Source organism: Camarhynchus parvulus, chromosome 4, assembly GCF_901933205.1.
Source record: "Camarhynchus parvulus chromosome 4, STF_HiC, whole genome shotgun sequence".
Lineage (NCBI taxonomy): Eukaryota > Metazoa > Chordata > Aves > Passeriformes > Thraupidae > Camarhynchus > Camarhynchus parvulus.
In genome coordinates, this window is record NC_044574.1 from 16,208,982 (window position 1) to 16,232,620 (window position 23,639).

Genomic DNA, 23,639 nt, shown 5'->3' on the forward strand with positions numbered 1-23,639 from the left:
AAAAGCCAATCATAAAATACATGCATTTTTCACAGTGCCGGACCGTGAGGAAACCCCAGCCCCCGTCCCGCTCTCCATCCCCGCTCGGGAGCGCTCCGGGGCTCCGCTCTCCATCCCCGCTCTCCATCCCCGCTCGGGAGCGCTCCGAGGCTCCGCTCTCCATCCCCGCTCTCCATCCCCGCTCGGGAGCGCTCCGGGGCTCCGCTCTCCATCCCCGCTCTCCATCCCCGCTCGGGAGAGCTCCGCGGCCCGCTCTCTATCCCCGCTCTCCGTCCCGGCCCCCCCCGGCAGCCGCCGAGGCACCGCCCCTCGCGGCGCCGGCTGATGAGGCGCTGTGCGCGCCGGGCTCGGCCCCGCTGCTCCCTTCCCCTCCCATCCCCTCCGTGCTGCCTTGCCTGCCGTGCTCGGTGCCGCGCTCGGTGCCGCGCTCGGTGCCATGCTGCTGCCCTGCGTGCGGAGCGGGGCTGCGCGCCGCCTCGCCCGGGACGTGCCGCGGGCCTGCAGCTGCTCGGCGCAGGGCCCCTCGCCGCGGGGCTACAGCCGAGACACGGCCGGGAAGGTGAGTGGGGAGCGGGGGTTGCGTGTCCCTTCCTCCGCTCGGCTCTCGGCTGAGCCCCCCGTGTGCCCCCCAGAGCTGAGTGAGGAGCGGTGCGGCTCCCTCCGCTTCTCTTGGGGGTGCCAAACGGGAGGTTTGCGCTGGCGGGGAGAAGCTCTTTTGTACTTAAAATTACTGATTGAAAGAGTTTTTGTCTTTATGTGATCGGCAAAATTATTGTATGCTCACTTATGCTATATCTGACTTATTTTTCACACTTTAAAGTAGTTGTAGTAGTTGATCCTGGTTTACAGAAGTGTTACTCTGTGCATCACGTTAGATAAATTCAAAAACTGAGATAAATACATAGCGAAGTAGCAATAGTTTGAAAACTGTGCTCGCTCATTCTCTGACGGGTCTGTAAATTCCGTGTTGTTTACATGTGTGTTCTTTTCTAGGGTCTTGTTCTGGGAGTGTACTCTAGTGAAAAGGATGATGGTGCTGCCCAGTTCACTAGTGCGGGAGATGCTTTTGATAGGCTTGTGTCTGGAAAGCTGAGAGCGCTTCTCTCCCTGTAAGTGTGTGATAAGCTTCTGAAATGGACTGAAGTACCTACAAATACCAGTAGGAATGGTACTATTTTTTTTGGTATTAGTGTCTGTGTCCATATCACTGTCAGGCTGGTATTTGCTTTGACAGTTTGGAGGGGAGCTCCCAGGATAAAACCAATCACTGAGCAAACATGCAAAAATTTAATGGGAGCCATCCTCTGCTCTGAATGAGCACAGAGCCAAGTATCCAAGTGCATGTGTGGCATACTGTGTGGTTGTGGAGTAAATGCAGTACTGCAAGATCGATCACAAGTAAGGCCTTCTGTATTAAAATAATCTTTTTGTGTCCTAGATGTGGGCCACCTTTGAAGAAAGGCAAAACACGTATATTTCATGGTTTGCATCAGGTATGAACTTAGTGATTTTGTATGCTAGTTGATTGATGTGTGAAGTTTGTCTTTACATCTAATTTTATGCTGAGTTCACTGCTGTGCTTGTATAAGTGGCTGGCTCTTCTTCCCTCTTGACTGTTTCAACTCCTGTTCTGCACTGCCCATGTTTGCACAGCCTTTTGCACAGTCCTGCACTCCCTCCACTGTGCTGCAAATGGAGAGGATGTGAGCAAGTCTGCTCCAAAGGTGCTGTGATCTGAATAGCTGCTTCTTGAATGAGCTAAAGCATGGCACTTTTGGATCTGACTTCCACACCTCCTGTATCCAGGAGGGGTGAGTCTGTGAGGAGTTACTGATAGGTGCAAAGACCTTCCAGACCTGATAGTTCTCAGACAAGGTAGTCCCTTCATAGGCTTTTGTTAGAGGTTTTAAGTCAAGTGCTTGAAACCTCTGAAAGCAAGTTATGGGACTGTTCTTCAAGTAGGGCTTTTGTCTACACAGGCATGATAGATCACAAGGCTATGAGATGAGGATTCATCTGATCAAAGTCAGGCTTTTGGTTCCACTTGAAAAGCTGTGATAGAACTAATGCACATATGTGAAGCTGACCAATATGGAATGATCTGTGCTTTTTTGGAGTTCTAGTAAGGCATGTGATGTGACAATAGGTATTCCTCTCTAAGTAACTGAATCTTACATTAAGGCTATTTCAATAATCTGAAATAAATCCATTTGTAGTGAGAATTGCCTACCATGTATAAATTCCTGTGCGGACACCCCACGCAGGTGACACTGGACTTGGTAAAAGGGCTCTCAGAAATTTCATGGAAGTTGAGTGCACTGAAGGTCCCAGTTCTGCATACAGGATGGGCTCTGAAGTGAGTAGCAAATCTCTGCAATAGAAGACAGGAGAATGTTAACTGGTATTACTGATTTTCTGGAAAGCTAACGCAAGCTTCAGCATTTTATGGACTAAAAGACTTTACTACAGTGTAGCAGTTTGACACCTGATTGTCAGAGGCTGACAGAGATGGGAAAGCCTAACATTAATTTAATTTTTTTCTTAAGAGCTATAGGGACATTATATATGTTCACATATATAGCTTGGAGCTTTATACAAATTTGACTTCGCTATTAAGAGGCTCCTTTAGTACTCATTCCCTCTTTCCTTCCCCTTGCAGCTTACAAGGCAAGCATGTAGTCTGCTGTGCTACATTGTTTTCCTGAGCTCTGGAGAGGTGTACCCTGTGTGGCTTTGGTTTGCTACCTGGCAAATATTGCTGGCAGAGCTCCTGAGATGAGCTAACACATTGAGCTTTTGAAGTGATTTTATTTTCTTGAACGTAATACTGTGCCAGAAAGGATTATGATTCTCCAGATAAGTTCTGTCCTTTCTTACAGCTTGGAGGCTGGATCTGCTTTCCAAGGACTCTTAGGCTTGCCCTTGGGTGCCCAGATTTACCATGTGTTGAGCATAAAGCCCTGTCTGCCATGTGCAATGTGCGTGATTCTGAACTGGACAACAGAATAACTGACTTGCATGCCTGTGGCAAATGACTGGGAGCATAGCACAGCAAGCACCATGCAGGCACTCTTAATGAAAAGTGCCTGATATAGAAAAAGTACTGCATCTATTTTAATGCTATGCTTGACTGGGAAAGTAAAGTCTTTTTAACAACTCTGCTGTGGCTGTAACAATGAGGAAAATTAATCCATTTGTGTGTTGGCTTCATCTAGGACTTTCCAAGTGTCGTGGTAGTTGGCTTGGGCAAGAAGAATGCTGGAATAAATGAACAAGAAAACTGGAATGAAGGCAAAGAAAACATCCGTACAGCTGTTGCAGGTTAAATATTTTTTAAATTTTTAAAGCATTTTGTCTGTAAAGCAATGCAGTTCTGCAGCATGTTGCACTTTTGAAGACCAAGTCTGGGTATGCCTTTGTTTGGAAATGCACAACTTACTGCATGGTTTGGTAAATGCATTTACTTGTCACTGATACTCATGTCAAATTATTCCTTAGTGAGCAAGGAATTATTAAGAATGTAAATCAAATCTGAAGACAGGCAACTGCAGTTATTTATATCAAATAACTTTCCTAAACAGCGTGATATTGAAAAGGCACTTGTCTGATTAGTATTTTGGTGCCCAGGAGCATCACCAATTGACTTTATGGTCACTCTGTACTTAAGTATGCATATATATTTACTTCTGCCACTTATTTCATAAATGAGATATGTGTGTTATAAACTTTCACAACATCAGTACTATGATTATGTTATCTGTTGAAGACAGAAGAGGGCTTATCTTAATCAAGGATGATGGCTGCATCTAAGTGTGTAAAATAAGAATTAGGAGTTCTCACTGAAGACTTGATAGTCTGTGATTGGATGAGAACTATTTGTCCAAAGTGCTAGCCTCTAGCTGCCATTAACATTGTTAACTAACATTCACTTTGTAGCTGACATAAAACACTTTTCAATTATTTGGGAACAAAATAAAATTTATGGAATTTTGGAATTTATGGAATACATTGTTTATAAAAGGGTATATAAACTCTTCTGGAAGAACAGTCATATTCTTGGCAAAAATCTAAATTATGACAAATTTCTGAAACCTGTAGATAGTCATAATTCATAGCACTCTAGAACCTTGCTTTGGTACAGAATGAGCTTAAGGAGTCAGAACAACTGTGATCTTTCCTATTTTATTCTTGTGAAACATTTTAATAATTATAATTCATCAACTGATATTTTTAGTAAAAAAATGCCAGTATATGGTCATTAGCATTTTTAATTCTTCTGCTGCGTGGTCTCTTTGACTGACTTACTTATAAACTCAGCTATCTCTAGTTAAAATTATTTTTTCCTTGCAATGTCCCATTGATCACCTCAGTCAGCTGTTTTGCTGTTCTGTGCAATACTTGGCCCTCAGTTCTGTGCTGTATTTTTCAGTTGGCTGCAGGCAGATCCAGGATCTGGAGATCCCTTGTGTGGAAGTAGACCCCTGTGGAGATGCACAAGCAGCTGCAGAAGGTGCTGTCCTTGGATTGCATGAATATAATGAGCTGAAGCAAAAAAAGAAGCCTGTAGTTACTCCTCAGCTTCATGGAAGGTGATGGCAAAGGAGAGCTTGCCTATTTATTCATCTGTTTGTTTGCTTCTTTATGAAACTGTGTGCATGGTGTGCTTGTGCATGAGAAAAACAAAACTGAAAGAATAGGTCTAGCAACAGTACTCTTCTTAACTCCTACTGATTTGAATTTCCTGAAGTATCTTACATCTCAAGTATATTTATAGTGTTTGTTCCGTGTGTTTTGATGCCATATTCAGAGGTTAAGGGTAAATAAATGCTGCTTCATAGAAAAGAAGGACCAGGATAAAAATAACAAGTAAAAGCTACCTGAAGAGAGGTTGTGATATACTAGGACTTCTGTTGGTATTGTGTACCAGAATTGTGGAGAAGAGGTATTTCAAATTCCATAAATGGATAAATCCTTTGGAGAATCAGGAACTGCTGACTGACATCAGACCAATATGCTATGGATATATTTTACAAAGTTTATTTGTTATATTTTCATTCACAGAGTATAATGCAAGAAGAGAAGCCTGGACTCTTCTGCTCTCTAAACAGACATCACTTACTGAGAGCAGAAAGTAGAACCAGGGCTTTTGGTTTCAGAACAATTATTGGAGTGGACTTTGGATGTTTGGTATAGGATATTCTGTCATGCAAAGGAGAGGAATTTCCTGTATGTACTATAAACATGAGCAAGTTCTTCCTTACAAAGAAGTTAGTGAAATAAAATGGAAGCTTCTTGATTAAGCATGTCTTGATAAGTTATATGTAAAATAAACACTCCTCCTATTTTGTAGCACTGCAGATAGTTTAGAAACTGATTAAACTTGTATTAAATAAACATTTCGTGAAAACACAGATGGTCCTATGACCAGTTATGGAAGTAACTTTTTAATATAATAATTTAGGTTGGAAAAGACTTCTGGAGGTCATTCAGTCCAACTCCAGCTTGGATTAGGGATAACGTGGACATTACATACAACATTAATGCCTGGCCTTTGTTTAGTCTACATTTTAATATCTCCCTGAGTTGAAAATTCCACAACATCACTGGACCACCTGTTCTAGTGCTTAACTACACTCATAGTGAATTTTTTTCTTTGTGTCCTATTGCATTTTTCCTTGTTGAATCTTGAGATTGTTGTCTGTCTGATTTGTCTTACTGTGCAGCTCTGAGATGTATCCGTGTTCAGACACACTCCTGCTTCAATTCATGTTTTCTCAATTTGTCTACAAGGACTCTGTCTGAAAACCTAGCTAAAGTCAAGAAAAATCACAGAGTTGTTTAGGCTGGAAAAGACCCTAAGGTCAATTACATCCACTGTGGTCCTCTGTGACAAACTGCCTTTCATCACAGAATGCATTTAAGTTGGTCAGGAATTTGCTGCAAATCTAAAATTATGGTTCCCTGTGACCATCTTGTCCTTCATATACCTAGAAATGGCTTTCAAAATTACTTTCTCTACAAACTCCTAAGGAATTAGTCTAGGATAACTGGCTTGTAGTTCCCTATATCCTGCTTGGCATTTTTAAAGATGCATATTTGTCCTTTTCAGTCATCAGGGACTACATTCGGTTTTACCTTTCAAACTGAAAGAGCCTAGGCTTGCAGTGACGCCAGCCAGCTCCCTCAGAACCCTCAGATGTGTTCTGCCTGCTACCAAGGACTTGTGTGTGTCCATCATCCTTAACCTAAGTCCTGAGTCTCTTTTCCTGTCATGAGGAGTGCCCCTCTTCCTTAAACTCTATCGCTGAGCACAAAGAACTGGAGCATCTGGAAGCAGATCCTTACATATCCAGGCACTATTTGTATATTCCTCCTGCATTCTTCTATCACTGTTCTGCTCTTTTTAGAGGCAAAATCCTGTTCAATGCCTTGCTTTGTGATAACTTATAAAGTAAGCTGTCTCAGTAAAATGAAAGGTTTTGTACTGGTCGTCTGTCAAAGTAACCAGAGAGACTTCCCCATTTCCTACACAGGCAGCTCTGTGAATGTTTGCTGTGTCATTTGTTAATGAAGTGCCTTGAGTGCGCTGGGAAATGAGATCCAAATTCCACTCTTACCACATAACCATATTTCAGTAAAGGGAGAAACAGAATTGGGGACTTTATATGGTAAATAAAAACTTTCAAGGCTGTTAAAAGTAATATGATTACAAACTCCAGAAGGGGTATTAAACCTTGTGTTTAAGGATTTAAGCCAATCTTTGATTAGTAAGGATTAGGATAAGACCTAATGAATTGGATAGATAATTTTCCATCTGTCTACTCTTGGATTCTCCTAGATTTCTCTGAAGTATTTGGCACTGACTAGAACCAGAGATAAGTTACTAGACTGGAGTCCTTGTACTAAGATAACTGATATTCTTAATTTCTCCAAATTAATGATAGTGCATTTTAAGAAAGAAAATATGTGAATGCTTTTCTTACTTTTGCAAATGTCTATAATCCTGACCATTGTGTGTTGTTGTTTAGTGCTGAAAGTCAAGCCTGGCAAAAAGGTGTTACCTATGCTGAGGGGCAGAACCTCGCTCGGTACCTTATGGAGGCTCCAGCTAATTATATAACTCCAATCAAATTTGCTGAACATATTGAACAGAAGCTCAGAACTTTCAGCAATGTAAAGGTCCACATAAGGTAAATTCCATGGAAATTATTCTTCTGTAGGGTAAAGGACCATAACAGTGAGATAAGATACCTTCCAGATTATTAAAATCTGAAGTTACTCAAATCTCATTTTCCCTTTGCTACTTCAAATGACAAAAAAGGGAGAAATGTTTGGGGAAAAGGTGTGAGGGGTGCCCAGACTGCAGGCTGTTGTCAAGGGTTAAGTGAGCTGCTAGTTTGCAGAGGAAGAAAGATACTGTGATGCAGTAAAATCATTAACTGTCAATTAGCCATGCAGTCAATTATTGCTTAATTAACACATGTGCCGTGAAAAGAAGCCTCAGTGAATAGAGGGCTAATATTAAATACCTTTTATTTTCTTCCCGAGTGGGTTTTTTACATACCTTTGCTTTTTTTGTGTGGTATGGTAATAAAACATCTTCTATTTGTTACTGTTACTGTTGGGATTTTTTTAATAGTTTTTTAAAATGTGAGATGGAGCCATAAAAGCCCTTGCAAGTGAATTTGCACAGCTAGTGCTCTTGCCCCTGAATTTCTCCTTTCTGCTCTATAGTGGAAACGGTTCCTGGCTGTGCAAGTGTTGGAGGCTATTTTGTTGAAAGCAGAAGACTGGGGGAAATCTTGCTAGCAGAAAGCTAAATGTCACCTGCTGCAATATTGTTACTTCACATACCTTTAGCATCCACAGCCTTACAGGCAAGTGAAAGATCAGTGTTTCTAATGCAGAAACTGTAGACAAGCTGTTGTTTTGTTGGGTTTTTTTAAACAAGACAAAACAAAAATCAAAGAGCAACTGAGGAAGTATTTTTCTGATTCACCAAAAAAAGGTAGTAGTGGTTGGATTTAAACTACATTTTCCAAAATAACTAACTAAAATGAAATGGTTTGTGTACAAGCCATCAAGAATCATGGTATCTTAAAAAAAAATCACCTTGGTGAAGTGTCCAGTCGGAAAAAAAATAAAACTAATACATGTTTCTATTCCAGACCAGAGTCTTGGATAACAACACAAGAGATGGGAGCATTCCTGAGTGTAGCTAAGGGTTCAGCTGAACCTCCCATCTTTCTGGAGATCCACTATTTAGGGAGTGCCAATACAGATGACTCCCGATTGGTATTTGTAGGAAAAGGAGTTACATTTGACAGGTATGTATGCTTCCCTGCCAATATTTTAATTAGAGGGAGAAAAAGAAAATGCTTTCCTGCTATTCATGTTCAACAGGGAGATGCTTTTTCTTTGCTCAGCACATCTTCCAATGCCATTCCACTGAACTTGTGTTATATAGCAGCTTGTGCTCCCTTTTCTGGCAATAAGATAACATCAGTTGTCCAAAGTAGGAATTAATAGGCCGTCATCTTCTAAGGGGAAGAAGGAAATTCAGAGGGAAAGAAAGTAAAAAGATGCTATTTCTTTTCTTGTCCTGAACAAACCTGTGGATGAAGAATTTGCATATTTAGAATTGCAGTATGGCACTGGACATCTAGATAATGCTTAAGGAAATAGAAAATAGTTCATCCTTAGCAGCAGTTCCTTGTAACTACTTTCCATGTCACATACTGCTGAAGAATTTATCAGTCAGTTCCCCATCCATATGTTGATTTTTACCTCTGCCATTATGAAGACCAATGAGTTACTCCACTGCAGTTACCTGGATTTTTATGGTCTCCTAATTAGGAGGAAGTAATATTTTATCTGAAATGAAAACCCAGATACCTTACTTCCAGTACACTTACTAGGGTTGTAGAGGTACTTGGAGCCCCAGGTCTAGCATTTACTGCTATTTGGTGTTAACACACACTGTTGGACAGAGCATCACCAGTGTATGTGGCATGGAACTTGAGCTGTTTGTTCCAGCGGTGGCATTTCACTGAAGCCGTCGTCGGGTATGGATGCGATGAGAGCAGACATGGGAGGGGCAGCAACTGTCTGCTCAGCCATTGTGACAGCAGCAGCTCTAAATCTGCCTTTGAACATAATTGGTAAGTGTTTTTGTGTGGAGAATCCCAAAATCTTAGTTCTACAAGGTTTTGTGAGAGTATTTTTCTAGTATTAGCAATGATAAAAGCCATGTACAAACATCATGGTCTCTTGCGCACCTACTTCTCTCATTCCCTTGCTCAATCTCTCTTCCATTTTTACTTGCATATCAAAAAATTACTGGTTTTTGCTTGAATAAAATATTAGAACACCAAATCAAGATTTTTAAGGTATGATTTTTACATCTTAAGTGAGAAATGTTTGTCAATAAAGATACTTCCAATGAGTCTTTGAAAAGTCCTGATCCTTCATTACAAGAAGGAATGTGCATCTCTGTATAAGCAGTTAGAATGAGGAGTCAGGAGTGCTGAGCTACCTCCATAAGTGCGTGACACAACTGAACAGGAAGAGGGATCAGCTCTAGTTTCCTTAGGTGAATATCTCAGCAGAAAACTAAAACAAACCAAACCAGTCTGCACCTTTATGCATGTGCAATGATTTATTTCTTTTCCCCTGAAAAAAAGTTTATTTTTTTTACAGAGGTAAAATTAAATTAGCGGATTCAGACGCTGTGGCAAGACCAGTTGGCAATGACATGGAACATGGTGTGCAATAAGTTTTAGTTTGAGAAGCTCGGCTTTGGGTTAACGGGTACTTCAGTCACTTCTATGCTTCAGCCAGGAGAGGGCAGCGGTGCCCAGGCACAGCCTCACGGCTTTCCTCACCGAGTGAGGGTGAACGTGTGCCATGGGGAGGGCTGGCAGTGGAGCCGGTCTGTACTTCATGAAAATGGTGCTCCACTTGTGCACCTTGTGCCGGGTGCAGGCTTTCCCTATGAGTGAAATTCCTCATTCATTCCATGATCCCAGTCATAGTTGCAGTTTTGACGGTGAGCCTGTGTTTTACTCATTTCTAGTTGTTCTTGGTATGGCTGGAGTTATGTGACAAGTCCTTGGACTACTCTAGACATTATACAGTGAGCACAGCTTGAATAGCTCAGAGTGTTTATTTGAGAAGTTTTTAATTTCAGAAAGAAAGAAGTTCCTTTACATGTGAATAATTATATACAGGAGACAAAAAATAGTATTTATTGCTCCTCTGATATCAGTTGTCTGGAATAAATGTAGAAGAAAGCCTTAGTGGTAGTGTAGGTGAGATAGCCTGGTTGTGCATCATGCTGAGGAGTTTCCCTGATTGAAAACTGGACCATGTGTCTTCCTGGGAAAGTTTGGGAAAATTTGAATTTTGACTTTAATTTCAAAATTACACTTGTACTGTTTTCTTAAGGAGGTTTTTGGAGTTTATCTAAGTGGGTTTTTTCTACAGCTTTTCTGAGAAAGAAACTAGTAGTTCACTTTTCTTTTTCTCTCTCTGAGGTTTGGCACCCCTCTGTGAAAATATGCCCAGTGGTAAGGCAAACAAGCCTGGAGATGTAGTTAGAGCCAAGAATGGAAAAACAATACAGGTATGCATGTGAAATTTGGAATTTGGATGCTTTTAGTGAACTGGTTTAATCAACCAAGTTGACTGTAGTCAGAGTACATTAAAAAAGCCCTTATAGATAAGCAGTGCAAATATACTGGTTTTAAAATTGTAAGAAGCATGTTGCTAACTAGAAATTGCTATGGTAAGGTTTTTTCAAATATAGATTGAAGAGATGGGACTTGTCTTATAAATCGCTAGGAAAAGCTGCAAAGTAAGGTCATTTATTGAGCATGCTGGAAAAGCTCATTTGGCACAAGAGGTTGTTACAATGCTCATAAATACAGGCTCTAAGTCCAAATAAATAACTTGAATTGCTTCCAGCAGACTCTTGAGGCGAATTCCTTGCTATCTGGAATAAGACATCAAAGTAAGACATCAGTTTCCTGCTGATGTAACACAGTCTTTACACTGCCAAAATGCTCAGTACAATCAGAACTCTGAGTCATAGGGGCTGTTGGTTCAAAGGAGCCTGCCAAATCAGTACCCAAGATACATATTTCATATTTATTACAAATGGTTCCATACTCATCTAATAGATTAAATTGTACTGAAATTCCTTGTGCTGTAGATCACTGATTTAACACAGAAGTATATGGCTTTCTTTTTGTCTGAATTTCTGTGATTCTGCCACTTTTGACTTGCTGAACCTTCCTTTTTTTGGCATTCATCTCTGAAAACTGAGTTCAGTCATCCTCTGCTTTGAGGGAAAAAGACAGGCCATGTATTCCCCCACCAAGAAGAAATCTGCAAGAAAGTTCTGGTAGCTCCAAGCACATGATGTAGCCTCTGTGCTCCCCTGAGACACCTCTCCAGTCTCCAGGCTCTTCTGGAGGAGACCCAGCATGCAGAGGAGGTCGTAGTGCTGAAGGATGACTTACCTCAGCCACAGACATGCTGTTACTTTGTACACATAACTGTATATCAGTACTATATTTTTTCTTTCTTCTTTTCAGTGTAGTTTGAGTAAATTTTTATTACCTGAAGTTTCTAGGGTCTCTATCCAGCAGCTATTTAAGATAATATGTGAGAAATACATCAGTGAAAGAGACATTTACAGTACTTTATCTGATTTTTTACTGGTTTTGCCTTTGAAGGTAGATAACACAGATGCAGAAGGAAGACTGCTGTTAGCTGATGCTCTCTGCTATGCCCACAATTTTAATCCAAGGGCTATTGTGAATGCTGCAACACTAACAGGTAAGCAGTGTCCCTTCCCTGCTCACTTTGAAGTCAGTTTTGTGTTACTCATTAGTTGGGCTGTGGATTAGTTGTGCTGTGTATATAAACCCCCGTTAATTCAAAGGCAACTGAGATGATTTTACATGTTTCAGGACAGCAGTGAGCACAGCTTGTGTGTCTCTGGAGTGGGGAGGGGATGTGCAGGGATGTACATGCTCAGCAGTGGAGATGAAGTAGGGCTGGGTCAACCCAGCTGGAGCCAAGAGCAGGAAAACCTATACAGATGTCAGTGTTTGTGCACAGTGTTTCCCTGTGCACATCCAGGGATTCCATCTCTGAGCTGAACCCTCTCAGCTCCCAGGCCTGTGTGATGCAGAGGAGGTGACATGTTTGTGGAAGAGTCCTGCCCAGTCCATCTGGCATGGAGCCCAGGCAGGTTCCTGAAGGCCTTGCTGGGTGCCTGAGCTCTGACCCAGCCAGTGCCAGTTCTGCCACCCCGGGAGCTGCCTCAGGCCTCCATGATTGCAGGGGAGTCGTCATCGCTCCCCAGGAATTCGTTTGACTGAAGTATTTTTTGTGTAATTTGCATACTTTTAGGCATTATGAAATGTGTTTTAACTTTTTCTCTACAGTTGTATAATAATGAAGTTGTAAATTTAAATTTAAAACCAGCAATTTTGTATGCATGAACTCACTAACAAGCTGTCATGGGTGAGGTCACTGTCGCTGAAATAAAAGCAAACATGGAAGAGTAATTCAGACAGGACTCTACTCTGTTGCTTAGTTAATATGCTAAGCAAAATAATTATGCTTATATAGATTCTCTGCTAATGCCTTAAATTATGTTCCATCAGTTTTCAAATGCTGTGGAAAATTTCAATAGACAGAAGAGAAACTGAATTTAAGATTGTTGGCTTGTATAAAAGTATTCCTATCTGGGATCCTTGGGCACAAAGCAGGAAGAAGGAGGGCTCCCATAGAAATTTCTTTGACATATTTTGCTAAACTACTTTTTTTTTTCGTCTCACTAAGGATTAAGTGTTGCTGTTAGAGAAGCAGTTCTGGGGCATCAAATAGATAAATATGTAATCCTATGGTTTAATATTTTGGTAAGGATTATTTTAATAAATTAAATATTTAATCAAGTAAATTTACACATGATGTGCAAAAGTCTATGTAAGTGAAATTCACAAAAGAGAAAGTATCAGCTCAAAAATTGTAGAGGTCTATAAACTGGAAAAAGCCCATTCACTTTTATTTTCTATATGAAAATAATATCTGTGTTTTTTTTAGAGGATACTGTTATTGTTTAATACATTATCTTAGAACGATTTCTAAGAAACATCAATCTGAAATCAGAAAATTTAGTTTCATGGAAAACAGAATATAATTTTTATGTTTTCTTGTGTTTTTTAGAATATATAAATGTAATAAAAATGTTCAGAATTTCAAAAATGTCAGTATACTAAAGTCCTCAAGTTTTGCGGTCTGATAAATTCCTGTTACTGATACTGGGAATTAAAAATGGAAAGTTATGTGAGGAGTCAGGATGCAAGGAATAGCTCAGGTCTACCTTTGCCTTTGTCATATAAATGTGAAGGTGTGTTCCCTTAGGTGCCATGGATGTTGCATTGGGATCTGCTGCAACTGGAGTGTTCACAAATTCATCTTGGCTTTGGACTCACCTCTATGAGGTAGGTCACCAGCATTATTGTTAAATAATAATAGTAATAATTCAGTGATATGTCTTATTGTAAAGTTAGTACACTACTGAAAGTCCTTATGCAAATCTGAAAGATGTTACCATGTTTTGAAATTTTAGAGGAATGATGTCAGTACTATATTTAGTTGACTATTAATTACTAGCTCTTCAGTGAGATGTAATATCATACACCACACATCTCACGGATCTGCATGTTTTAAATCACTACATATGCATAAACCCTGGACTACTGGCAGTAATTAGTTCATGTTGAAAAGATGATTAACAACACGGATACAGAAATTCAGAGAGGCCTTGTGAGTGGCTGAGGTGCGATGGATCAAGGAAGCTCTGAGGGGAAGGAATTCTGTTGGCAGGGAAAAGGAAAAACAGATGAAAAAAAGTGGTCTTTTGATGTTGCCTTTTGCCTAACACCAAAGTACCTAAAAAGCAGGATTGCCAGTTTTGTTTTGCAGTGTATTTCCAAAAACCTAATATCTTGGGCTGAAGATTTTTAGACTGGTAAAACCTAAACAAAAAGAAGCATGTGTGAAAACAGGGCTTACAAGTGCAGTTAGAAAAAGAAATTCTCAAAATATCATTGGGGTTTTTTTTTTTCAGGCCAGCATTTTGACAGGGGACAGAGTTTGGAGGATGCCTCTTTTTGAGCATTACACAAAACAAGTCACAGACTGTCCTCTTGCAGATGTGAGCAACATTGGAAAGTACAGCAGGTAAGATGGACCAACACCTTCCATGTGCCCCTTTCTTTCAGCTCATTTGTTTAATATGTGTGCCGTTGGAATTGCTTTGGGAGCAATACCTCTTTCTGTTTCCCACAGGGCTGGAGGAGCATGCACAGCTGCTGCATTCCTGAAGGAGTTTGTGACTGCCTCTCACTGGGCTCATTTGGATATAGCTGGGGTCATGTCCAACAAGGATGAGGTGCCGTACCTGCGGAAGGGCATGGCAGGGCGGCCCACCAGAACGCTCGTTGAGTTTGCAGCTCGATTAAGTCAAGACAGTCACAATGCCAAATAAAAATACTTGTCCTAAAATCATCCACTCTGCCTTAAGAAAAAAAATCTTAAAAGGTATCATTCATAAATGAATGCCCCAAGCATATTTTCACTATGGGAATTAACTAAAAATGCATTTATAAATTATTACTTGGGTAAGAATATCTCAACTTTGAGATTTTTCATCCCATACCATATTATGCAGCAAAATAAAAATTATTCTGTTTGAACTACTGAAATATTTAATACCAAAACATCATAATGGGAACTATTGAGACACCTATTTATATGTGAAGTATGCATAACTGTTGTAAACAATAAATACCTTATTTGGATGTGAGTTATGATTGAGAAAGAATAAACAATCAGTGATAGATGTACCTCAGTTTTGAGTGAACTGTAGGTGGGGTCAATGGGAACTCTGCAAAGATTTTCATAGAAACACCATTCTGGCATTTTTTCCTTAGAAAAACTAAACTGCTTTTGGTATGTATTGAGGCAGAAATGATGCTGTGTGATTAGCATTAGCAAGGCTTCAGCATAGAATTATGTAGTAAGTTATAAACATTAACTTTTTTCAGAAAACTTGTGGGTGCAAGTTAGTGTTTGTGTGTTTTTAGGGGGACCTGCCCTTATCTCACATGGTTTATGTCATCCTGATAGTTCCCCTCTTTCCTGGTGTGAGCTGGCCACCCTCCAAGCAGGGACATTATTCCCAGAATCAGTTCAAACATCAAACACACCTGACAGAACATGAGGTGATGTTTTCTTGACAATTTGGGGGATCCAAGCCCATGAGGTGGGGATTTATTTTGGCTTAGTGTGTGTTTTGGGGGTTTTTGTTAAATGCTGTTGTGGACCAAGTGATGCTGAAACAGTGCTTACCCAGGCTCGCACCTGTGAGACAGAAGCAGGGCAAAGGCTGGAGGAGGAGGGTCCCTCCTGGGGGGACGGCTTTGCTGTCTCTGCTTGCCTTGTTCCAGCAGGGCCAGTGCTGTCCTGGGCTGGAGTGGGAAGTGTGGCCCGCGGCTTGAGGGAGGAGATCCTCCCACCTCCTCTGCCCTACTGCGGCCACTTCTGGAGTGCTCTGTCCGGTTCTGGGCTGGTCAGTGCAAGAAACACATGGAGCTACGGGAGAGGGTCCAGCAGAGGGCTGTGAGGATGGACGGTGTGGAACATCTCTTATGAGGAGAGACCGCAGGAACTGGGTCTGTTTAGTCTGGAGAAGTCTAAGAAGGGATCTTATCCACACATTACAATATCTCTCAGACAGGTGCCAAGAGAATGGTGCATACCCCTTTCAGCGGCGCCCAGTGACAGCACGGGGAGCAGCGCATGCACGGACCCACACGCCGCGGCGGCCCGTAGCTCCGGCCCTCAGCGGGCGGGGCCGCCCGGGCCCGCCCCGCTCCCGCCGCATGCGCGGCTGCCGATCCCGCCATGGCGGGCGCGCTGGGCGGAATGTTCGGCTCCCAGGCGCCGGGGCCGCCACCGCCGGGCCCTCCCGGCCCGCCCGGCCTCATCCCGCCGCCCACGGGGCCGCGCAACCCCAACAGCACGCTGGTGGACGAGCTGGAAGCGTCCTTCGAGGTGAGGGGGGGCAGCCGCGGGCGGGCGCTGCCCTGCCTGTGCCGGCCCCGCAGCCGCTCAGCGCGATGCTTCCCTGTCCGCAGGCCTGCTTCGCCTCGCTGGTGAGCCAGGACTACGTGAACGGCACGGACCAGGAGGAGATCCGCACCGGTGAGCCCGGGCGGGAGCAGGGCGCCGCCCCTTCCCGCTGCTGGGGGCGGTGGCAGGAGTGAAGCGAAGCTGGGAATGCCCGGGGTGTGGTGGGACGGTCGGAGTGTGCAAAGTGTCTCCTGCGGTTGGGCTGGCGTGCAGTGAAATGCATTTCAAGCACCAGGGGAGGTGGTGTGATGCGTTCGGAAGCTGAATGAAGCAGTAACCGGGAATGGGAAATGCCAGGCCGGGCAGCTCGGCAGCGCTGCTTTAGGGCTTGGGTGACGCACCTCCGGGGAGGTGGAATAAATATTGGTATGAACAGGAGTTTGAAAAGTTGTTCTTGACTACTCCTTAGAAGTGCAGTTGTCCCTGACAATTTTCTGAAGCTTCACTCAAATGGCGTTTCAATGATTTCGGCATAAATGCTTTTCAAAACTCCTTTCTGGATATTTGGTTATATTCATGTGCTGGCATGGAACAGCTTTTATTACCAAAACAGTAGTGTGTAGTATGTGAGGGCGCAATATTCTCCTCAGTATATGCATAGATTAGAACACTACACTGAGCTTGTTGCTTAGACATGCAACCAAGTTCCATGAATTATTTTATTACTCCTTGTCAGAAATAAAACGTGGGAGGAAGTGTTGTCCTGCACTTCTGAAATAACTTGTACATTTGCAAAGCACTGTCTTGTACAAGGACTTACTGGTTTATAAACACATTATTTTAGATAGTCTAAAGATTTTTGTTCTAGAAGGGACTGTGAAAAGTGTTTTTAATAGACCACTACCATTACCTATTGAAAATCCTATTTTTTGGAAGCTGTTCTTTCAATACTGTTATTATATGTTTAGGTGTTGATCAGTGCATCCAGAAGTTTCTGGATGTTGCAAGACAAACTGAATGCTTTTTTCTGCAAAAAAGACTGCAGCTATCAGTCCAGAAACCAGAACAAGTAATTAAAGAGGTATGTTAATTTACCTGTCCTGTGCTAGATCAGATAAGCTATGTACCTTCATCACTGTGTTCCTAAGTTTGGGTTTTTCAATATGATGCTGTACATTAAGTTGGTGGAATTTGGCTGTCATCATACCTGTCATGGAGAAGCTGGATACCTGCTGCTTTGTGGAGTATTGGAACACAGCTGATAATTCATTGGAAGAGACAAACTAGTAAGTCAGATTTTGCTAGGGATGGTGATCTCTGAAATATGTGACATAGGTGAATGGCACTAGTGCATTCACAATGCTTTCCCTCTGTATCATTAGATGCTTTTCCATTATTCTCCTTTTCCACTGTAAGTTCAGCTTGAAAACTCAGTGTCTAAAAAAGTTACATGCTCTTTATGTGGGGTGGTTATCCTTTTGAATACTGTCCATATACTAATACACCATTTTTTCATCCATAGGATGTTTCAGAATTAAGAAATGAATTGCAGAGAAAAGAAGCATTAATTCAGAAGCATCTGAGTAAACTGCGACACTGGCAGCAGGTCCTGGAAGACATCAGTGTACAGCACAAAAAGCCTGCAGAAATGCCTCAAGGTCCATTAGCTTACCTAGAACAAGCGTCTGCAAATATTCCTGCTCCAATGAAGCAAACATAACCTTCAGTTTTACACAGCTCAATATTTTAAAAGCAATGGTGTTCTTTGTATGCTTTTTGTATAATGTAATTTATACTGCAAATATAGTTAAAACAATTAAGCCAAAAATGTTTCCTTGTTTTCTTCTTTTCTTGTATTATAGAAATATGGATTGGTTTTATGTTTTAATGGAAAATATTCAGAGTTGCTGTTCCGGGTGCTTTCTGGTAGAAGTGTGTCTCCCAGAATGCATCCTTGTTCCTTCTAGAGAGGGTGGCCCTTGCTTTCCCCTCTGGTCTTTTTGGTTTGATCAAAATATTTGCAAAGATTAGTGTTTGATTTTTCTGGAATATTTTAATGTTTTGTGATCCAGTAATTATCCATGAGTACCACTGCAGAAACACTCTTAAAATTGTAGGTCAGATCACTTTTTATTGAAGTGAATTGTCACTCTCCATCGTACTGGATCACCTCATAGAAGGTGTCTTGGGATATTCAAATTTGGTTATTATGGGATGAATTGAAATGGAAAAACACACACAAACGAGTGGGATATGTAATGCAGGCCTGATGTTACTGATGTTCTGACTCTCAGGCCACTGAAGAGGTGTTCCAAAATACCTACCCCAAAATACAAACCATTCATTGTGGAGGTAGGATCACCACCACTGACCAGTATACAGAATTACCGTCTATTGCAGTGCTCTATTTAGTAAATTAAATGTAGCCAGGAAAGCTTTTGGAGGTAGAAATAGCAAAAGACTCCTGTGTATTACTAAGCAACAAATTAAATTCATCCATATAACCACTTTTCTACTTATTTAGGGGGCCAGAGTTGAATAATTAATTGTTGTAATCCTGGAAGTAAGAATTGCTAATTGTCTATTGAAATTTCTAGTGTTCTTGGGGCAGCATGGATGAAAAGTAGTGAGAACGGTGCTGTACATTTCCATCCTCACAGATGCCAAGGTACCCATCAGGGTTTCTGTACACTATTTAATCTCTTTCTTGATTACCACTATGAAAAGTGCCTTTTTGCCAAATCTACTGCCAAAGTCACTTTTCCAATCAAACAGTTGCTCTTCTAAAAAATAGTAGATAACTGGGATGAAAGCATTGGCATGTAGAAGTGTTCTGCCCTTCCTTCCACCTCTGCACCACCAGTGAGATGCAGTGGCTGTTTTGTCTGAAGAGATTGACAGTGATTTGTTGGTGTAGCTCTTGCTGGCTGTTGGATGTGAGCAGAGGTTAGGCTGGAGGTACATGTTCTTTGCATGTTTGACATTTTTTTAGGTAGCTGGGCCCTGTTGGTTGAAATTAAATGGGGATTCAAAGCAATTGAAGAGGAACTATCCTGTCTTAATAGCAGGCTGCTGGTTGCACATTTTCCTGCCTTTTACACTTAATGGGTTAATAACCCAAGAGTCAGCTCTACATGGGTTCTTTCCTGCCAGCATTGAATTAGCATGATCTGATAAATGTAGTCATTTTGCTTTGCTTTTATGTGGGCATAAAATTAGTATGGAGTTAAAAGGTACAAGGGTGCAGTTCTCATCACTGGAACTCAGTGTACAAGTCTGACTTACTTCAACATTAACATAGAACGCTTCTGAAAGACACAGAAATTGGATCATTTACAAGCTTTAATGTTCATACTTACATATCATCTTAATTTATCAGGCTGATACATATATTGAAATTCAATGGCAATATTGCATAGCAAATAGCTATAAATATACAAAACAGTTTATGAAGCAAACCAGAAATTATATCTGAACCAGCCTACTATAAACATGCTACTTTTGAGGGTGTACTACATGCTGTGCAGCTTAAAATTAATTTAACAAAAAGCATTAAAAACTTTTAAAATTACATTATTATATGCAGAACTTATTTTAAACAGCTGATGAAGCAAGCATATAGATGTACAGAAGGAAGGTATTTTTTCAGCTGGTGCCAAATTGAAGTGATACAGTCTCTTCATTAAAAAGTCTTTTCACGTAACTGTATCCAAACTTTTCCTTCATTTTTTACAGAAGTTAAAAATGCATTTTCCTGAAATTCATGCCTGTAACTTACTAGATGTAAGAGAGTGCAGGTATTTCCTATCTTAGAAATTACTTTTTTCTTCTTCCCTTAAATCATCTATTTGATTATCATTCCTAAAAAGAAAACAGGAATGACTTTTATAGTAATTCTGAGAAGTATGGAAATAGTTTGCTTTAAAATGAAAAATACTTAGTAAACCATTCTTGATGCTGAGGGTCTTGTTTTTGGTCATCTTTGGTTTGTGGTGATTCATTGCCATGTGTCCTGTGCAAACAAATAAGCATTAGCATCACCAACCCACTTACTTACAATCTTATCAACATGTAATACTTTTCCCAGAAAAACTCATCATCCCACGAATGGTTCTGTGCTCACATGAATGGATGAGGCCAAAAGGTGCCAGGTACAGTTTTAGTGGGATCTGTGCCAGCCAGGTAACTGGACTAGCAGCACTGAATTGTAACATGAAGAAAAGCATGAAGCAGAGCTTAACAGCTATGCAGAAACATTTGAACATAGTTCTTAACTTGACACCTCAAAAAAATTAAACAAAAGGATGCTTCAAGAATATGAAGTCTTGAAAATCAGAGAATGGCAGCTGCAATTCATTCTTAAAAATACCAAGTATAATTTATAATTTTAAAATGTTGGGTAAAAGTTCTATTTGAAACAGAAAGATTTATCTGAACACTACCTGGCATTCATAATCAATCCTGTTACATAGTCCCTGATTTTCCATCATTCAGGATTTTTTTATCATACTATAGCAAATAGGGCTTAACTTATGATTGACTGACTTAAAAGAATTAAGGGAACAGCAGCCAAGCACAGTCTCCCTGCACGTTCGTTTCCCTCTAAAACAAAAATCCCATTTGCCTTGGCAGTCATCTGGCATGACACAGCATGTTTGTATCTTAAAGAAGTGGGAATTGGCAAAGAAGATCTAAGCCTGTATCCCAGGTTGTTTTTGTCAGCAGTCAGCACCATCTGCCCCCAAGGAAAGAATTCTCTTGCACATAATTTACAGGATAACTAAATCTCCACCAGGAGATAGCTGAGAAGGCTACATTTTGCCCTGAAATATAGTGGTAAGGTTTGGAGATTTTTTAACTGTATATTAGCTACATACATTTTTAACTATTTCTTGAAGAGAGAGTTTATGCTATAAAACACTGAACATTGTTTACATAACTCAAAATTTTGAAAAATTGAAGCTCCTCAGAGAGAAAAAAACAAAGAAGTTAAGTATCTGTTAATCAGTTTTCAAATCTCTAACCTTTGCCAAATGATCAGCCTAGGTTCATTCAAATACTTCTTAACATAAAAACATGCCACCCACATTACCAAGTGCAAGGTGAGGCAATAAAAATAAGAAGGAAGACACACAAGACACACATCCTTAAGAGAACCATTGAAAGATGTTATGTTCAAAATTAACTACATTCTTAGTTAAATACTTGCTGATCCTTCTCCTTTTTTTTTGTGTATGTGTGTGTCTGTGTGTGTGTGTTTTGTTTGGTTGGTTTGTTGCTTTGTTTTTTTCCCCTGCCAGGAGGGATTGCAAGCAAAAGGTCTGCTGGGCAGGGATTATAGCCCACTTTTGCAGTAGAGTTTTGGATCTGTCTGTAGAAAACCAAACACACAGAGTTCACTGCACAGTAGGAACTTAACATCGTTGTGTATTTCATGTCAAATGTGTTTGAATTGCCTACAAGATTCTAAATATGAATTCATTTATCATCATACAAAATGGACAAATACCTTGTGGCAGTAGTGCTGTCTGAGGACTGTGTTGATGGAGAGCCCACCCTCAGGCAGCCAGAACTCCGGTCTAAGCTTGTAGATTTTGTTATTTGAGGAGCACTTCTTTTTGATCTCAGGTCGCAGCTCAAAAAGCTCTTTGCGTAGGAAGCTAAATTCGGAACACTGACAACACGACTGGGCACCTCAACCTTTTTCTTCTGCTTTTTATTGCAACAGAAAACTTCATTACATACACATTTTTTACAATTTATTCTATGAAACCTCAACAATACTTCATTCCCAAATACCTTACAAGGAACACCCAGATAGGAAGATTTCTATCTTTTTCTATAGACATTTAAATTAAATTCTCAGGGTATGCTGTATCCATGGATTTTGTCATCCAATTAAAACAACATGTATTTGACCCTGAGATTTTAGACACATGGAGGTGCTTTCCACCAACTTGACCTCCCTTCTTTCTATGGCTAGTTGTAGAAATATCATGCAGAGGGGCTGGAATGACAAAGGGCAGATACCAAGGAACTCAAACAGACTCATAATTTTCCTCAATGCATGCAATATCCTGATTAGCACCTCCCAAATCTGCAAGCAATGGCCATGCTTATCCCAGTGGAAGACTGATGTCAGATTTCTGGTGTTTTATATTGGCTTAAACATCTGTTATCTATGTTGCATATATACTTCTAATGAATTTCTCATATGCTCAACAACTGACTGTAGGCTGGCACTGGAAAGAGTTCTACTGAATATCATCATAAACATGGATAGCATTTTTATTGTCCTGATATGATTCAAATAGTAATAAAAATATCACAATTTGTTATTTTAATTGCATTGTTCATCTTACCTTCATGGAGGGAGTCAGGCATACTGTATTAGGGTTGAAAGAAAATGACCGATTCCTGTAAGATTCAGTGTTGGCTGAAAGTGAATGCTGACATTTTCTTCCTTCCTAAAGGGAAACAAAGTTATGTGTATGGAAACATGTATTTGTTGGAAGCTGGTATGGAAAGATACATTTGTAAAAGCATTCCAGAACAGAAAGAAGCAACCAGAATGAAGCAATGTGTGAAACACTGAGAAGAGCCTTGCAATAGATTCCAAAATACATATGTCCATATAAAAAGCAATCTTACCAGCTGCTTGATAATCTCTTCTCTCTCACTTAATTTGTCTTGCAGACAGTTTATAAGGTGCATATCTTCAGGCCTGGACTCCCACTTTTTTGACTTTTCTTCTAATTCTTTAAGTCTGTACCAAAGAAAATGCAAACCAGAAAAAAAAAATTCCTCAGATTAGGTTCAAGAGAAACCTTGGATGTACTCTGCCCTATATTCCAAGCCTAAAATACAGGGACATAGCCAGGCCTTTCCAATAAAACAGGATTTTTATAAAATCGGTGCCTGTACATGGTTTATGTAGAAGTACAGAATCTTCTGGAGCTCCAAAATAAATTTCTGGGGTTAATCCACAACACCCGTCCAGTGTAAAATCCAGCCCCTTATGTAAAATAGTAACAAGCTTGCATATCATATTGCTAGCCTAGTTTCCTAAAGAAAGAAATCAGTGTCAGAGTATCTATACATATCTATTTTCATCTATTTGTTCTCTTTTCTGACCCAGTAACTTTGGAATCCTCAGAATTACTCAATTCCTGTAACTTTCATGAAGATAAACATGGATATGCATGTTGCTTTAGTAACTCTGCTAAGTGAAAACCTGTAGTCTGAGTTCAGCTTTTAAAATTCCTAAAATTTCCTTTTTTTAATGTGTGGGTAAACATTTTTGAGAGGACCAGCCCTGAGTCTTATTATCTTAGAGTTATCTCTGAGTTAAAATAAAAAGATAAATCTGTACATCTGAAAGGTTTAAAGGTTAGAGGCCTGCCAAGTCTCTTCTGGACTTCTGCTACTTCTGAACAGTTGGGATAAGAGAAAAGGAGGAGGGATATATAGAAGGGATTATTTCTGAA

The 23,639-nt window shown here is 40.6% G+C and overlaps 3 protein-coding genes across 3 annotated transcripts in view; 2 read left to right on the forward strand and 1 right to left on the reverse strand.

Annotated features, from left to right (window-relative positions):
- The first annotated feature begins 334 nt into the window (after positions 1-334).
- Positions 335-14,579, forward strand: LAP3 (leucine aminopeptidase 3). Its single transcript, XM_030948260.1, has 13 exons — positions 335-559; positions 994-1,109; positions 1,439-1,493; positions 3,216-3,321; positions 4,430-4,589; positions 7,029-7,190; positions 8,169-8,327; positions 9,037-9,161; positions 10,536-10,624; positions 11,739-11,841; positions 13,438-13,517; positions 14,147-14,259; positions 14,368-14,579. The coding sequence occupies exons 1-13, from the start codon at positions 437-439 to the stop codon at positions 14,564-14,566; spliced, it is 1,590 nt and encodes a 529-aa protein (XP_030804120.1). The 5' UTR covers positions 335-436; the 3' UTR covers positions 14,567-14,579.
- Positions 14,580-15,961: 1,382 nt separating this feature from the next.
- On the forward strand, positions 15,962-18,017 carry MED28 (mediator complex subunit 28). The gene is made up of 4 exons (XM_030947490.1): positions 15,962-16,134; positions 16,218-16,284; positions 17,121-17,233; positions 17,675-18,017. Exons 1-4 carry the CDS (start codon positions 15,985-15,987, stop codon positions 17,870-17,872), a joined length of 528 nt encoding a protein of 175 aa, XP_030803350.1. The 5' UTR covers positions 15,962-15,984; the 3' UTR covers positions 17,873-18,017.
- A 1,819-nt stretch (positions 18,018-19,836) lies between these two features.
- FAM184B (family with sequence similarity 184 member B) overlaps positions 19,837-23,639 on the reverse strand; it is a 35,927-nt gene continuing 32,124 nt past the window's right edge. The window contains exons 8-11 of the mRNA XM_030948303.1: positions 22,802-22,918; positions 22,515-22,620; positions 21,662-21,864; positions 19,837-20,164 (exon numbers count right to left, since the gene is read on the reverse strand). Coding sequence (XP_030804163.1) covers positions 20,074-20,164; positions 21,662-21,864; positions 22,515-22,620; positions 22,802-22,918 — 517 coding nt within the window. The 3' untranslated portion in view covers positions 19,837-20,073. The remainder of the gene's footprint in view (positions 20,165-21,661; positions 21,865-22,514; positions 22,621-22,801; positions 22,919-23,639) is intronic.

What these genes read in the sequence shown, in the direction of transcription:
- LAP3 (XM_030948260.1), top strand. Translation starts at nt 437, where the DNA reads ATGCTGCTGCCCTGCGTGCGGAGCGGGGCTGCGCGCCGCCTCGCCCGG. An exon ending in GCCGAGACACGGCCGGGAAG is followed by an intron (nt 560 to 993) that starts GTGAGTGGGGAG and finishes GTTCTTTTCTAG; the next exon opens with GGTCTTGTTCTGGGAGTGTA. An exon ending in ACTCCTCAGCTTCATGGAAG is followed by an intron (nt 4,590 to 7,028) that starts GTGATGGCAAAG and finishes GTTGTTGTTTAG; the next exon opens with TGCTGAAAGTCAAGCCTGGC.
- MED28 (XM_030947490.1), top strand. Translation starts at nt 15,985, where the DNA reads ATGGCGGGCGCGCTGGGCGGAATGTTCGGCTCCCAGGCGCCGGGGCCG. An exon ending in AGCTGGAAGCGTCCTTCGAG is followed by an intron (nt 16,135 to 16,217) that starts GTGAGGGGGGGC and finishes CCCTGTCCGCAG; the next exon opens with GCCTGCTTCGCCTCGCTGGT. An exon ending in CAGAACAAGTAATTAAAGAG is followed by an intron (nt 17,234 to 17,674) that starts GTATGTTAATTT and finishes TTTCATCCATAG; the next exon opens with GATGTTTCAGAATTAAGAAA.